Genomic DNA, 16955 nt, shown 5'->3' on the forward strand with positions numbered 1-16955 from the left:
CTATGTCAACTGCTCTGCTACAGCGCTGTGCGTGTCTCGGTTAGCCAGGGGCCAAGGTTAGCTCGGTTACAGTGTTCTAGAAGCCTGTAGCATAGAGAAGGTTCTATATGCCTGTAGCTCGGTCATATTGGAGGATATATGCTTGGTCGTTCAGTTCAGCAGGCTCCGTAATCGGCATTTCATTGCTACTCATCATATGTCACATTTTTGTGCTAGTGTGCTATGATGTCAATATTTTCGTTCCTCCGCTGTCACATCATAACAGCTGTGCTAGCGATGGGTCTCGACCATGAGAAGGAGCTTTTAATGGATTTTTGGAGCTGAATTAAAATTATTTTCGAATGTTTCCATCGTCGAATACCTCGTGGGTGTCCTCACCTACAGAAGCAGCCTACAACAAGCTTTTTATAGCCTCCAAATTTGGTGTCTCAACCCCTTTAAAGAACCCCAGGTGGTCCAAACTTCCAGAGTCTCTCACTATGGTGTGCCTCATATCATGTGGTGGTTTTGGCACGTAAAAATCCTCAAGTAAAAAAAAAAAATTTTTTAAGTTCCAGTTGTTGAAGGCAGTGACCCTTTGGCACATTTCTAGCCAGCTTTCCGGGTCTTCGAATGACGATCCTCTGAAGCTCGGTGGCTCCCTGGGCTGCTGCAACATGATCAGTATACTTGGCACTCGAGCTCTCATTGGGGTGGCAGTCGTGGCTGTGCACTTCATGGTCTTCTCAGACAGAAGTTCCTACTCTGTGGGCAGATTTGAAAGCCTGAGCTCGATGGTCTGCAATGATGTTGGTGGTTCTGGGTTCTTTCACAGCTTTGCAGGAGCATCTGGTACATACACGCAAAGCACCTCCACCAGATGTCATGTTGGAGTGATTGTAAAGAACAGAGTAGCGACTACTGTGTATGCAGATATCTAATAACTGTACTGGCAGCCACTCAGAGGAGTTGCTCTGGCCCAGAAAAAGAAAAGAGCGAACATTTTTTCTTCTTTGTCATCGCTTTTCTCCACCCCTCTCCGCACTCAACGAATATCGAATTTTGAGTTCCCAAAGACGGCAGGTATGGAGGTGACACCAGACCCGTTGTCTGTTTTGAGCAATGGCCAGCTGGCTTTGTGACCACTGCTCGTGCAATCAGGAGGCTTGGCAGATGTAATTGCTGCTAGAGCAGGTAGCCATATTGTAGACAAGTCACGGGGGCTGTAGGTGCATCCGTTTTGCTGTCTTCTTGACCACAGTTGAATGTGACCACAGCTCAGGGATGCTGCTTCATTTCATTGCCTTCTTTTTCTGAATTGCCTGGATGTGGTCGACTGTGCATAAAGAGTGCATGCCAAGGACTCTGACATCTCTGCAGGCAGCCTTTGTCCACAGCCTATAACAACTACTGGGCTGTCCGAGGTTGAACTTAGGTTGGCACAGCAGAAGCTTGTTTTTGCGATGCATGGAGCAGAGTGTGTGCTGAACCAACTACCACGAGAAGTTGTCACCTCCACCGGAAATAACTTTTTCATGTTGCTCCAGTAGTGACTTTACGTGGGAAATGTAATTAATGCGAAAGTGAATTCTATTGAATACAAATAATGTATTCTAGGCCCTGTGACGTATGTATGTTTATGCTAAAATTATTGCTTTCTATTCCTATGCTTTATTCTTGCAGAGTTTATTTTTATGTGTGTGTGTGTTATCGCAATTTTTTGTGCACATGACAATTCACATGTATTTTTTTCCCCTTCCTTGTACTGTATTCCCCCCACTGTAGTGCCATTCGTGGTGCTGTGGGTAAAGTGATAAATAAATAGATAAATAATGCTATGCCATCCACCATTGCATTGTCTCCATTTAAGCATGTGAGTACTAATTGGACCTACAGGTTTGCCCACTGGAGGGCCCGTTCGGTGCAACCGACCTGTCCAATTTGGAGTTGTGGGCACCTGGGGTGACCTGCGACCATGCTGACTGGATCACCAATCTGGTCTGCGCATTGATTCGGTGCTGCGAGGACCATGTCTTGTGGGCTCTGCTGCCTCTCTGTGCGATGGCGGTTAGTGACTTTCTCTTTGCACAGCTCGGGCTTGGCACTTCTGGTATCAGCTCACGAATGGCGGATGCTAGCAGAAATAAATGCTGTAAGGAGCTTCACAGCAGGCTTAATGTTGAGCAAGGCACATGGCAGGTGATACAACAGATGGAATTAGTCTGTACAGCCCACCTCGTCAGGGATGATGGTACTGATTAAGTTATCCGGTAGGCTGAAATAAAAGAAGGGGTTGTGTCATCCGAAGGGCGAAGCATCTAACACAGTAAAAATGTTTTGCATTGCGCCAGAGCTCCTTAGATAGGTGTTGAACAGAGTATGCAAGGCCCGACACGTTGGCACGTTGCAGCATGCGAAGCAACTACTGCGCAGAATGAACAGCACTCTGGCAGCTACTAGGCATTTTGTTATGTGAAGAATGGTGGCATCGCAGACCTCACACTTGGATGGTGCACTAGATGAGGCCGAAGCAAAACCATTGGCTTGATTTATAGTTCTGCTCCGACCACTTTATGCACCATGGTGGGGCATGATCACTACTGCACAGGTGTGTGTGCATGTGTGCATGCAACACTGCATTCATATGTGTTTGCAACGTGTTTGTGACACCATTTCATCGATCATGTGCAATTGCCTTTGTCTCCTCGTATTGATAGTTGAAATGTAATTAGATATATAATCAGATTCTTAGATGTTAAATTTGTGTTCACTGAGGGTGGTGATATGGGCTTGTTGGTCGGTCATCATTGAAAGGTATCTGTATAGTGAAACAAAACACGGACCACCGCTTGTCGGCATCTTCGTTTCTTCTTGTGTCCTTGTTTTGTTGCGCTATACAGATACCTTTCATTTGTGTTCACTGATCATGTTACTAGCTGGTGTTTAAGCCCAGATAAAATAAGGAGCTCTCGCCTTTCATTCCAATCATTCTAAGCTATATGAAAGGGGCATTACTAAGATGTGCTTTGATAATGCACTTATTAAGTCCTTCCAACATTTAAAGGAGGCAAGTTCCAATCAGCAAGCCTCATGGCTCCTAGAAGCTGGCTATCCATCTGACTTGACGCTTTCTGTAGCAGAAGGATTACCCCGCCGTCTAAATGCAAGTTATAGTGGGCCTAACGCAGAAGCTTGCCCGACTTTTGAGAACAAAATTCAGCATTACACCTACAACGTATCTCACAGCTTAACAAACTTGCTGCATGAGTTCAAGTTGTTATTTCAGCACCCAGTAAACTGGGCAGTTCGTGTAAAAAATCTGCAATGAACGTGAAGGCTAGTTGTCAAAAAGAATAAAGTGCAGAAAAACATTTGCTGAGTGCAAAATGTGTGTCATCGATGGTATTGTCCTGTAACCAGATGGACAAATGGGACATTACATAAATTAGTGGCTCAGAGAGCATAGCAATGAGGCTATTAAAATCCCACCTGATGATTTTCTTGCACTATATTGCCAAAGGTGTGGGCGCGAACCCCTTTTTGATAAAACAGTTATCGTAGGCAGAAAAAATGTGAAGTCACTTGCCTGATAATTAAAGCTGTGCAAGTTTACTGTTTTGGTGACGTGTGTATCGGTAAAACTTCCCTAAACTTGACTGACTAGGAATTGAATTTTCTGTGAATGCCATGACGGTTTGACTTTTCGGAGTTCTTTCGGGTGCCCTTTTTGTTCGTTTTCTTAGTTTTTTTTTATTGTAAAGTGATCCACATGATCTATGACATCATTCAGTGACGGTAATTTTGTTTGGCTTGTTGATGGAATTAAAGATCACTGTTGTTAGTAGTGCCTGTGTGTTCATTTTTTTGCCGAGCTCATGTTTCCCTGTGCTCGACCGTGTTCCAGCAAGCCCAAATTCACCACCCTTCCCGACAAATGTTGTGACCAGGTGGACCTGTGCGAGCTGCTCTTTCCGCTAGTGGTAGAGACACTGTCGGCAGATGAGGGCAGCAGCCACTGGAGTGCAGTCGTGTCGGGCATGGCCATCTTTCTGGAACGCCACGCCCAAGCACAGGTCAAGGATGATGGCTCCTCCAAAAGAAGCCAGTCGACCATCATCCCCGAGCCAGGTATGTTGTCATACCACAAGTAGTTGCGACTTTCTTCTAAACTGGCGGCAGGCGGGGGGGATAGAAGCGAAAGTGACACCGATTGGGAGGTGAACTTCTGATGGATATACACCGTACAGTCGACTTCCCCGACGGTAGAATATTCCAGCTGGTTGAATAGATGCAGAAAAAATGCCAAATTCCGGATTCATTTGACAGCATTTTCGCAATTCTAACATGCCCTCAAATCATATGTACACCCACTTTCTATGTGTACAATATAGAAAACTAATTTATAAATGACAATAAAGCTCCTAAACAAAGTAGAAATCTAATGCACACCCAATTTCTTAGCAGGAAGAATGTGTTGCACAACGACGGCTGTTCTTCTTTTCTTCTTTTTTGTTTTATCTTGGCTTTGCTGCAATACATCTGTGTTAAGCAGAAGAGTATATTGGCACATGTACTTGTTTATCAAATAACCGCGTTTCATCATCTAACAAATGTTATTGCTCAGTGCAGGACGCGCCTGCATGTATTGGAAGTTTCTGGAATGTTATAGATCTGCTGTTTGTTGTCATCGAACCTTGTGTATTCTGATTGCATGTATGCGCGATGATAATGGTGTAGTACTTTTTGGAAGATACGTGGGCACCATCGATTACTCTGAAACGTTCGATGGCTCGTGTATGAAAGCCGAGATGCTTGACCCGCTGATCAGATTTTCGCCTATTGCCAACTGTATTTGGCGCTATCGTTGTGCTTTGAGCGTAGCCTGTTTTTGAGAGCACAGGTTCGCCCAATAAAACACTAGTTTCACCACTCAATTTTTCTGCTTTCTTCACCGTCACTACCATGTGACATCTGGTGGAAGTGCTAGTTCATCTATGTACCGGATGCCCCCTGACAAGATGTGATCCAAGCCTGGACTGCAAAGACAACACCAACGTCGTCCCGGATCATAGAGCAAGCCGCTGACTGCAACAGCTGCCCCCTGAGCATGGACTTCTACCTGAGACGGCCAAGAAGATTGTGGCCAAGACACCCTGCCCACCTGTTGGCCAAGGAAACACCCCGAGGGAGGCAGACATTTGGCACGCCCCCGGCCATGTGTACCACCGATGCCCATACCGCGACTTGGGAGTGCAAGGGCTTGCCGTCAACACACCGCGCCCTCAGGAAGGTGAACGCCCTTGTGACATCGCCGACTACCTCGCCACTACTCAGTGGAGCCCTCGACGACCATCCCATTTGCCGTCACCAGGCCGCTACCTGTCATTGCAGCGCCGTCCATACACTGCCTCAGCCCAGGGCCGGTCCCTCAGCCCATATCCGGAAAACTAAAAGCAGCAACCGACGGAGGTGCGGTTGCTGTTCATCAAACCGGCGAAGATCCTCCGCCACCAATGAAGACGCCAAAAAGACTATCTCTCTGACATATCAACAAGACGCCGCTATCCCAACAAAGCCTAGGAGCAAAGAATGTCCCGTCAAAACAAGACCTGACGATGCGACACTTCAGCCACAGGTCAATGCGACATAGCCATGATCTGATGCCAAGACCAAACTGCAACACATGACAAAGAACCACCGACCTTGATGTGCTTCTCGACTGCCACGCAGTCACCGCCTTAGTAGGAGCCGATTACTCCGTCAGGAGCTGATTACTCCATCATGAGTGGACCCGTCGCTGCCCAGTTGAAGAAAGCTAAGACTCCATGGGAAGGCTCTCAAATTCGGACCACAGGAGGACCGTTTGTCATTATTTCATAAGCTATACTTCTGTTTTGCTTCGCTTCGGGACTCTCTTCTGGTTCCACCTCTTTGAACATCACGCCGTATTTTCAACTCCATGAGCATTCTATGTCTGCACGGCGCCTCTAATGCATTTAACAAGTCATTCCTGCCTCATGCAATTGAAGAATAGAATTCATTACCAGACCATATTGTAATAGAACACGATGCATATAAGTTCCACAGTTGCTGTCATTCTATTTGAAAACATGATGTGAAAATTCTTGCTGGCTTCTGTTTGCCTGTGTTTATACTTTACTGTTTGCTATTTTTATACTTGTTAATGCTTATTTAAAGGGTTTTTGTACTTTTTCTTCTGTATATATCCTGCTGATCACCGATTGTGACAACGTTTGACAGTGACCTACGTTGTGTTCAATGTCCCCCCCCCCCCTTATGTAAAGAGGGGTCTTTAAGGACCAAGAAATGATGATGATGATGATGACGATGATGATGACAGCTCACAACGCCGACAGGAATCAGAACGACAAGAATTACTGTTCGTGACCGGACTTACCCTGCCACCTTCGTTATCCTCCAACAGTGCTCACGAGACGTCATTCTCGGCAGGGACTTGCTGAACCAACACGGCGCAATCATCGACCTGAAGTCGAAGTTGATGACGCCGTGAGAAGATCAAGCGACACCGCCGGAGAGCTCTCGTAGTCACGAGGCCTTTAGTGTGCTCGAAGATCAAGTGAGCATTCCGCCTCGCACCAGCATAGTTATTTCCGTCGGCACCGAAACACCCGCTGACGTAGAAGGCGTCATCAAAGGCGACCAACATCTCCTGTTCGACTGTGAAATTTGTGTCACGAGAAGGATTGCTCGACTCCACGGAGGAAAAGCGGAAGTGATGCTAACCAACTTCATCCAAGAGTTCAAGCACATCACCAAGGGCACAACAATCGCGCACATCAACGAAATTGTGGAAACCAGCAATGCGTTTGTCCTCTCAAATTCTGCCGCATCTGCCCCGACAACCATAGTTCCCGAGCCTGACTTCGACATAAATCCAAGTCTCCCCATGAGTAAGCAGCAACAGCTCAGCAGTCTTCTCCTCACAGATTTATAGTGTGCACACTGGGGAGTTTCCAAAACATACCAGCGCCTTCTTCAGCGGTACTACTAGTGAGGAATGTACAGCTACGTTCAGAAGTTTGTCAACTCTTACCCGGAATTTCATCGCCAGAAATCTTCAGCCCACCTCTCGCCAGCCTTTGTGCAACCTTTACCTTGCCCTACCCGGCCGTCTGGGCCGGTTGGCATCGATTTGTATGGGCCCCTTCCCGTGACATCGGCTGGAAACCACTGGGCCATTGTGGCAGTCGACCACCTTGCACGATGCACCAAAACTGCCACCCTTCCCGCAGCTACAGCGCGTGATGTTGCTTCTTTCCTGCTTAGTCAATTCGTCCTGCACCATGGACTACCTCAGGAACTGCTACAACTACTGCTACCTTCTCGTTTATGCTGTAGAATTCGTCAATGTTGCCCGCTATGTCCTTATGGATTAGGAATCCTATTGGTCGCTTGCGCCAATAAATTTTAATCATCACCCTGTATTGCTTCTTATCCAGGAGACCTCTATAGCAGAGGACATGGCCATTATTCAGCAGTGTGTAAGCCTCACCAGTTCTTCTAATCTCACTAAGGCCGATAATATCCGTAACAATGTGTGATAATTCCTCAAAGAGTCCTGCTAAGCTAGCCTCTCTCGAGATGGTTCGCGTGTTAAATGTTGCAAGGGTCAATTTCCATTCGCGGCCTGTCCGGACCCAGGTATTCTTAGCACCCTCTGCTGCGTTGCAAGTCTGACCGCCGCCTTGGTCAGGTGCTCCACAGCCGCTGGGGACTGAGGGTCATTTCATTGAGGAAATCATTTCATTAGGGAGGTTGTTTCCGAATACTGCACCAGGGAGGCCAATTCCTGTTCTGGTGAGGGAGTGTCTTTGTTCAAGCTTTGTGGGCCTTCCTAATTTGGTTGTACCTGGATTAGTATAGCCCCACTTGCTCTCGGCATCTTTCGCCGGTGTCAGGCACCACTCCAAGCCTGCAGATGTAGTGTACTGGAGGATGTCATACGCAGATACACCATCGGGAAAAAAAAAGTAACAGGTGAGGGGGGGATTTAAACGTTCGGCTGCCGCAACCGAGCATAAGACATAGCTCAGTAGGATAATCCCGCAGGCGGCTAGGCTACCTTGCCATGGTATGGGGCCCCTACATGCGTAAGATAGGGGGGGCCCTACATGCGTAAGAGATCCGCTAATTTGTACGCCCTTTGCGGGTTTGACCTTCAACAAACTGCTCCAAGACATGTATTTACCGTTCCAAAATGAACAATTCATGCTCCAAACTTGCTCCAAAGTGCCAAATTTGATGCTCCCTGAGCTGCTCCAAAACTTCCTTGGCCGCTTCCATCCCTGTTCTTCTAAACTATTTGCACAGTACCATAGTCATAGTGTATTATCAACGCCACGTCGCCTGGGAGCTATATCGTTGAGCCCGTCACACCATCACTGAACCTTTGTTGTCGGGGGTCGTGGGAAAGCACATGCTAGCCACTTGAAGCCACATTACAAACCCCTCATCTTTTCTGCTCTTCGAGTTGCCGGGATGGCTCCATTTCACGCCCGGGGCCGACCAGATGCACCTTGTGTTTTTGAGTGGCAGCTCGAAGATGATGACAACAACCCGTGCGATGATTATCACTTTTGTAATTAAATCTTATTGCATTACGCCTATTCAGATAATCAGTGTAAAACGCTCGCTGTACTCAGCGAGCGTACCACTCAGCCACCACTCTCTGTGGAGTACACAACGCATATATATGCTCACATAGGTTGTTCAGCGGAGGACTGCCGTGTAGTCTACGAGGATTGGTCGTGGAAGCTGGCGTTCTGTTATGACGTCAGCCTTTCAGAACTGTGTAGAGCTGTTTTTTTTTTCTTTTGTATTTTTCCTTTCATACAGCTGCGGACCAGCAGGGTGGGGCTGCAGTGTGCAGCACTGCCTTCTACTGCAGTCTTTGTAATCAGACGACTGCCATGCCATGGGCAGCGATAAAGATCCGGTATAAGATCTCCGCCCTCCTGCTTTCTGCAAGATGTTTTGTGCAAGATATGCGCAAAATGCTGAAAGCTGGCCCCATTGAGCATCACAGCGTGATGAGTAGCCGGGGCCCAGGTTGAAGTTTTTGTGATTTACATGAGAGAATGTATTAATAATTTGAACTTCAAAATCGACTCTTTGTTTCTTTTTTTGTTTTTTTTTTTCGGTCCTGACCACAACGGAACACATTTACTGCCTAAAAATAATGACCCTGGCAACTATAGCTACATGCTCACTCATTTCCGTCGTTAGGGAGTTGACGTCAATTTGGTCCCATTTCTTTCTTTATAACTCTGATCTCACAAAAATATTGTAACGTGTTTTTACAGATTGAGGTAGGACACATGCTTGGCTTTTGTTCTGGAGAGTCTAAAGAAAATAGAAGATGGCCTTTCTATTAAATTTATTCACAAGATATTACATTTTTATAGACATGCCTTTACTTAAGCATTGCTGGTCGCTCTTGGCAATTATATTTAGCACACTTGCTGCCTAATTGTGGCAACGTGCTGGGAAATTTTGAAAATTGTGACTTTTACATACGTGGAGCAAGAAAACCTAAAATTTCATCATTATTGAACAATGAAGCATATTTTAGCTTCTTTTCCCTAAAATAACTGCACCAAAACTGCTCAGTAATAACATTTTGTCAATGCCCACTGTGCTTTTGTGTGTGTGTGTTTTATTTATGTGTTTGCATATTGGTTTTGTGGTCCTGGGGACCCAGACAACCAAAAATTAATATTTTTCAGCAATATTAAAAGGGATCCGCAGACATGCACCAGCATTCTTAACCGTACACACCCATACATTCTTCTTTACGGCGCAAAAAACAACAGACGCCACAGAATGAATGCCGCATACACAAGCACTTGTGTGTGTCGTGTTCTCTCTGTGATGTATGTTTTGTGTGCCCTAAAGGAGAATGTATAGTTAACAAGTGTAAAACAACCCAGAACATCTATCCTTTTTGTCTGTCCTATTGTATGCGCTGTCCACCATGTTGAAGCATTCATAATTGCCACAAGATTTTTCTTTGCTGTGGCTGATGGCAGTTTGTACTATTCACGCAGTGAGCACCGAGTTGACCAGCGGCCTGGTCTACTGCTGTCGGTCATCTGTGGCTGTTATGATGTCAGCTGTAGAACGCATGGTGGTTCGCCGAGATGCAAAGTGAGTGGCATCTCTTTCTCACAGGCTGCAAAATTAAAGGCTGCTTTGCCCACTTTGATATGCATATTTTTTCTTAGCGTGTGACCACCCAGCATGCCTTAGTAAACAATGGAATCTTGCTGCTGTTTGTGCATGTGGGACATTAGTCAAGTGATTAATTGGTAAACTCAATTTGCATTGATTTAGGGCATCCCCTTTGAAACGGTGTGGTGACTAATAGTCACCAGCCTGTCTGTGGTAATCAGGCATGCACTGTACAGGCTTTTCATTCTAGCATTTTTGTGCACACTTCCTTAATCTTTGTTTCTCTTCCTTAAAACTTTTCTATCTGCCTTGTACCACTACCTATGCCTATTACAGGTCTGGTTGTACCAATCTCTTACCTGCTTTTTTTTTCCCCATCAATTCTTTAAATGTCTCTTGCTTATCTTTACTGCTGACCAGTTGATGCTTCCATCCACTTTAAATTCAAGTGCTTCTGGAAGGTGCGTGCTCTCTGCTGGACTCGCTGGGTTCGCATTCCATCGGGCTGTGCTGCCGAGTGGTCCCCAGATTTTTGCTGCGACATTCACATGCCTCATCTTGTTGCAAGTATTTGCTCTGGTATGTTTTTGTAATTCTTGTAAATTCTTGTAAATTCTTGTAAATTCTTGTAAATCTCCATGGTCTTTATTGTTTCATTCCTTGCATCCAATTGGCTGTTTCTGTTTCTCTTGCTTTCTTTTTGATGACTGGTGGTTGTCCATTTATACTATCAGTTACCCTGTGCTTGGGTGCCAACTTTCTTGACCTCTTCCACCATTGTGTGTCCACACTTTTCGGGTACAGATGCTTCTGTACATATTTATTTTGATCAATGTTCTTGAGTCTTTCTTCAAAGCTAATTTTGCTCTGTGCTTCTCTGACTTCAAAAAAGGTCCAACTCATATCACCCTGCACTGCTTGATTTGTGGTTTTTCCGTGGACTCCCAAATCTGGCTGGCCTACCGATCTTTGGTAAACTTCCAATCCCGACAAGTTATCCAATTTGAAGCACAGAATGGCATTCACAAACGTTAGCGCTGGCACCCCATTGCACCTTTATAGATTTCACGCAACACCTCATATTTATTGTGGCCCCTAAGTGATCGATGCTTCGTTATCTTGGTGGGTACTTGAGTAAGTCTTTGCTTCGTTTATGTATACGCCAAGGTATTTATATTGCTCGACTATGGGCGTGACTTGCTGTTGCATCGACACTACGTAATCACTCATCTCTTCATTAAAAGTCAAAATTCCCAATCTCTTTGTGTTAAACTTAATGCCTAGATTTGTTGCTGCGTTGCCACACACAAAGTGAAGCGAGGCCACTGCCATCTTACCATGGGCACGAGGCAATGTTCGCAATTAGCGAGGAATGTGCCAAGTGCTTTGTTCCCTCACAGTGCTATCTAAGGTGGGTAATTTTGCCATGCAGGTATTGTTTGTCTTTTTTTCTATTGCTGTTTCGAAAAGAAAGCTTAAATTATTATAATTTTTTTATTTTACGGCACGTCATGATACTAGTACGCAGCCAAAGGTAAAATTTTAGCCTGAAACTGCGAGCTTTTATTTTCCGATGAGCATCTATAATTAAGTGACCAAAGGCAAGTGAGCAGGATAATGCAGCTCGAACCTGCAAATTTTATTGGTGCAGCTGTGCACTGCCTCCGGCCCAGGAAAGAGGTTTACCCGACACAGAAAAGTGGTGGTAAAGTCTCTAAGCAAGACATTGGCTTTAATTGATAAACATAAACAAGCTTGTCTGATGGCAGGATTCAAACAGAGGACCCCTAGCATAACAGCTCGTTTTTACTTAGCTTACATTTACTTCAGTTCATACTTCCTTGGCAGCTATGAGTCTTACACTTCGTGTGACGTTCTAACATGTTCCAATCACATTCATTGCTTTGCCCTGTGGCAAAACTGTGATATTTTTTCGCACAGCTTGATTCCCTTCAAAGTTTATAAAACGAAATTGGGAGGTGGATTGCTGAACAAGTTTGTCATAAGATTGTGCTGTGCAATATCATTGGAATAAAATATGGTGAAAGTAAGCACCCATTTCTCTTTGTGTTGTCTGTATCGTGCGTGAATGACTCACGAATCACCAACAACAAGCCCTGATCGCAAGAATGTTGCTTTAACAGGCAGCGTAAAAGTAAAAACTGGTGTTGGTAACAATGTTTTTTGCTCAGTTTTGTAAGTGGCGAATAAATAAAAGATGAGAGTAGTATTTCTCCAACAAGCAGTACTAGCTGTAAGGGATGTGGTTATGGATGAAAACAGTGTAATGCTAATAATGCATCTTAAAAAAAAATAATGTTTGGTTTAGATATTCTTCTAGTACTTAATGCTGATACCTCCACCAGTTTGTTGTAAATTACTGTATTGAGGCCTGGCAATGCAACAGCAAAATGGCAACCTCAGTAAGGTGGTGCGAATCTTGGAGAGCATGCACTAGCCCACCAGCTTATAGTGGCACCTAGTGGCAATATATAAAATTATTTTCTGCCTTTCAAGAAATCAAAGATGAGATCTGTTCTGTGGGGCCTGATGCGCATGCACTTTGCATTTCGAAATTGGCCGTGTGTATGCGAAGCTGTGGAGGGGCGGCCTGTCGCAGGGCCAGGACGCTGTGGGAGGGCCTGCGGCTCAGCCGCCTCAACTTCCTGCAGGCGGCTCAGGCTGCCGAGTTCTGCGGCCACCCCGTGGCTGCCGTGCAGTGTGTGGAGCTGTGGTGGGACTCGCAAGCCCGGTGAGTGCCAGCCAAACAGGTGGCCTCACATGGCGCCCGGTGCACGTCTTTACAGGGTGCCACACTTCCGACTTGCACTGCAGGGTTGGTTACCTTGCGGAGCTAGGTAAAGTGCTTTTGCCAGCAGCGATTCTCACCTGGTCAGTTCGTGAAATGCCCATGCCTCATCTCTGTGCACTGCACTTGAGGCAGATGATTTTGTTCCGGTACCAGTTATTAGATTTCAGTCATGCAAGTTTATGAATCTAAAGAACTCGCTGAAAATTTGCAAACTTTTAATAGTGTGTTACATATTTTAATTTGCAAGAAGTACCTGCAAAACAGCGGCAAAGAATAGGGATGAAAAATAGTTGTCGCTGAGCTCTTTTGTTACTGCATCTATTCAAATTGATCACTTTGATTTTGATTGCCGATTTCAACAACACATTGAATTGGTTGATCAGGTATATCCCACTTTCCATTTGGTTGACATGGGAGAGAATTTGAAAATCAGTTTTGGATTTCTTTCTGCAGCAAAATTGTGATTGTTGATGCAACCTTTAGTGATCCAAGATGTGTAAGTTGTGACAATTTTCCTTTCACAGCTTCAAATAAATAAATAAATAAATAAATAAATAATGCGTGTGGATCTTGATTACAGTGAACCCACATCAAAGTTGCATGATCAGAACACTAACAGTAAATAGCACAATGCTATTAAATCATCAGGTTGACAATCTTACAGTTGTGAATTTTAGTAAGAAAATGGTGGCAGCTGAACTTCACTTTTCTAATATGCAGGACAGGGCATTCTTACTATACAGTCGAAACTCGCGATAACAAAACAACGAAATTCTTGAAACAAAATATTTTCATATCCCCGGCAAACGCCCATACAATTCAATGCATTTCATAGAAAATGTCGCTGTACTATCACGCATCAATGAAATTTGCCTAAACATAACCCCACATATTGCCTACTTGCACAATGCTAGCAGGCTCTAAGATGTGCTCAAATGCAATTGCTTTGCACTAAACTTGCATAAAATACCACCACATTACACCTCCACGGGCGGCTCCATTTTTGTTTACAAAAACAGCTAAGTGCCGGGAGTGATTGAGTGCACTGGAAACACGTCATGGCCGCCATATTGTTTGATGAGCACTCGTTCAAAGCGGCACGCATGTTGCTACCAGCAGGGGACGATGCAAGCAAAATGCAGGAAAAACGAGGAAATCCACATCCCGCCGACGTGGAATTGTTTGTGGCACTGGCGATGGCAGTCGCAGCATGGAGTGCCATACATTGAGCCATGACTGAATGATTCTCCGGGAATATGTATGCCTTGTTTTAAGAACGCTGGTTTCAGTGAAACCCATCAGGCATTATGTGCGGATTTGGCGCCGGACGTAGATTTGCTTGAAGAGGCCGTAATCTCGATCGATTCCCTTCGGGTGTACGACACGCAATCACTTTCGCGCTCAGCACTGGATGCGTCGGCATCTACGGGCGACAGCGTGCGCTGTAGAAATGCTTACGTGGAGTGCTGTGCCGAGTTACGCGAACTGTCGCAAATGTCATCGTGTCTCCAAAAGCAATTGGCCGAGAATACTGCTCCATAGCAGTGCTGCCACTGCTGATCGACACATGCAGCACACTTTGTACTTTTGGCAGTGCAGTTCTATATCCTCGAGAAAAGCTTGCCAAAGTAAGCTAACGAAATTTTGATGTAAAGTTTTATTCTGCGATGCATTACCTATCTGTGCTGTGTCATTTCGCATCGACAAAATTCACATGAATGCGAATTATTTTGCGTTCCCCACCGATTTCGTTATTGCGAGGTTCAACTCTGCTTGGAACAGTTGCAGTTTCAAAGAGGCCCTAACTTTGGCCCCTTCATAGTTGATCTTCTCCAGCAGCTGCTGGGTCTCAGCAGAGAAGATAATGAAGACACAACTTCAACAGCAACCCACTAATATCTAGAAACTGCCAGTTATGCTATCTGGAAGGCAGAGTCGGAATGTAAAATGAGCATTTGCCACCAGCTATGCACTGTGGCCTCATGAAGTACGAAATCTGTTACTTGGCTAGACACAGGCACCAATAACACTAACCTTTTTATTTTGTGCCCACTGAACTGTTATGCGAGAAAAATGTTCCAAAACATTATTCTATGGAAAGCATGTGCGGATTTTGTTTAGACATTTATTTTTATAGATGGTGGTTTTCTTTTCAGGTGGTCACGAAAGTCTAATCTCTGCAAATGTTTGTTGATTATTTGCCATATTGTCACATGTTGAAAGATGCAGACAAGAGGCACTATATACACGGCATTGACACTGGAGCCATACTTCCAGAAAGATGCTCACACATGGCACCGAGAGCCCAGGAACTTCGTCTTTCTCGCGGCCTCCTTGTTTCTTGAGTTTCTGTCGATGGTATCAACTTGCTTTTCTCAATGCCAGGATGCCCAGCATGACGAAGAGCCAAGACTCTGCCTTGCAGAGATTTTGGGATCACAACTATGGAGCCCCGCAGCAAGCAACCTTCATGGAGGCTGCGTTCACTGCTCCTTGCTGTGAATGGCAGCGTTGTGATTGCGAAATGCCATGTGGCACAACCTCGTATTCGAGTGCGCCAATATGTCGGATGATCTTGTCGAGTCTGAAATAGCGGCGTAAAAGCAAGAAGCTTTTACGCCGCTATTATCTTGTTTGCTATTATCTCGCTTTTATCGGTAGGTGGGCAAGCTGTTGGGCTTCTTCAGCGCGCTGGAGATAGGTGGCAACGTCAAGATTCTCTTCGTCGCAGACTTCCGGCAGCATGGTATCAAGAGCAGTCGTTGGATTCCTGCCGTAAACCAGCTTGAATGGCGTGATCTGTGTTGTTTCTTGCACTGCCGTGTTGTAATCAAAGGTTACGTACGGCAAAACCGCGTCCCACGTCTTGTGCTCGATGTCAATGTGCATTGCTAGCATGTTGGCGATGGTCTTGTTCAGGCGCTCCGTGAGACCATTCTTCTGTGGATGGTAGGCAGTTGTCCGGCTGTGGCTTGTCTAGCTGTATTGCAGAATGGTTTGGGTGAGCTCCGCTGTAAAGGCTGTTCCTCTGTTGGTGATGAGGACTTCTGGGGCGCCATGTTGCAGCAGGATGTTCTCGACGAAGAATTTCGCCACTTCAGCAGAGTCCTTTCGGCAGAGTCGGAGAAGACTTCTGATCTGTTGCTGCTTACTCAGGGGGACTTGGATTTTTGTCGAAGACTGGTTTGGAAACTATGGTCGTCGAGGTAGATGTGGCAGAATCCAAAAGGAGAACCGCATTGCTGGTTTCCACTCTTTCTTCGAGGCTTCAGCGAAGCGGGTGAGGTAGTCCGTCGCCATGACGATCCACTTATTTCCAGTGTTGATGTCGGAAATGGTCCCAACAAATCCATCCCAATCTGCTGTAGTTGGAGAAGTATGGGAGAGGCCATTGGGGGGCGTAACCAGCCTGATGACTTTGAATGGCCTGCCGTATAGGTAAGGGCATATGTTTGCTGTAGCCCAAATGATGGCAAGGCATTCCTTTTCAGTCGTAAAATAATTGCCTTTCCCTTTTGACAGCGACCGACTCGCATAAGCTATCACCCGTTCAAGTCTGTCTTTCCTCTAGACTAGGATGGCACCGAGGCCTAGGCTACTGGCGTCAGTATGGATTTCGGTATCGGGGTCCTGGTCGAAGTGCGCAAGTACTGGCGGCGACTGCATGCATCTTTTGAGTTCTTGAAATGCGTTGGCGTGCGGCGTTTCCCACTTCAACTCGATGTCACATTTGGTTTCATGTGTCAGCGGCTCAGCCATGCGTGAAAAGTCCTTAACAAAGCGCCTGTAGTAGGCACACATGCCAAGGAATCTACGCACTGCCTTCTTGTCGATGGGCTGCAAGAACTTTGCGATGGCAGCTGTCTTCTGCGGGTCGGGGCGCACTCCAGATTTGCTGATGACGTGGCCTAGGAACAGAAGCTCATCGTAATCAAAGCGGCACTTTTCCGGT

At 45.7% G+C, this 16955-nt stretch overlaps 1 protein-coding gene across 3 annotated transcripts in view; it reads left to right on the forward strand.

The window, feature by feature from the left end:
- Positions 1-1855: 1855 nt before the first annotated feature.
- The window catches only part of tefu (Serine/threonine-protein kinase tefu), a 471138-nt gene continuing 456038 nt past the window's right edge, over positions 1856-16955 (forward strand). For 2 of the 3 annotated variants that reach the window (XM_075694675.1, XM_075694677.1), the window contains exons 1-4: positions 1856-2046; positions 3927-4107; positions 10068-10167; positions 12812-12943. In XM_075694675.1, coding sequence (XP_075550790.1) covers positions 2041-2046; positions 3927-4107; positions 10068-10167; positions 12812-12943 — 419 coding nt within the window. In that variant the 5' untranslated portion in view covers positions 1856-2040. Of the gene's footprint in view, positions 2047-3926; positions 4108-10067; positions 10168-12811; positions 13050-16955 lie in introns of those variants that run through there. The other variant, XM_075694676.1, reaches the window with a different exon arrangement.

The sequence above is a fragment of the Dermacentor variabilis genome, chromosome 6 (genome assembly GCF_050947875.1).
Source record: "Dermacentor variabilis isolate Ectoservices chromosome 6, ASM5094787v1, whole genome shotgun sequence".
NCBI lineage: Eukaryota > Metazoa > Arthropoda > Arachnida > Ixodida > Ixodidae > Dermacentor > Dermacentor variabilis.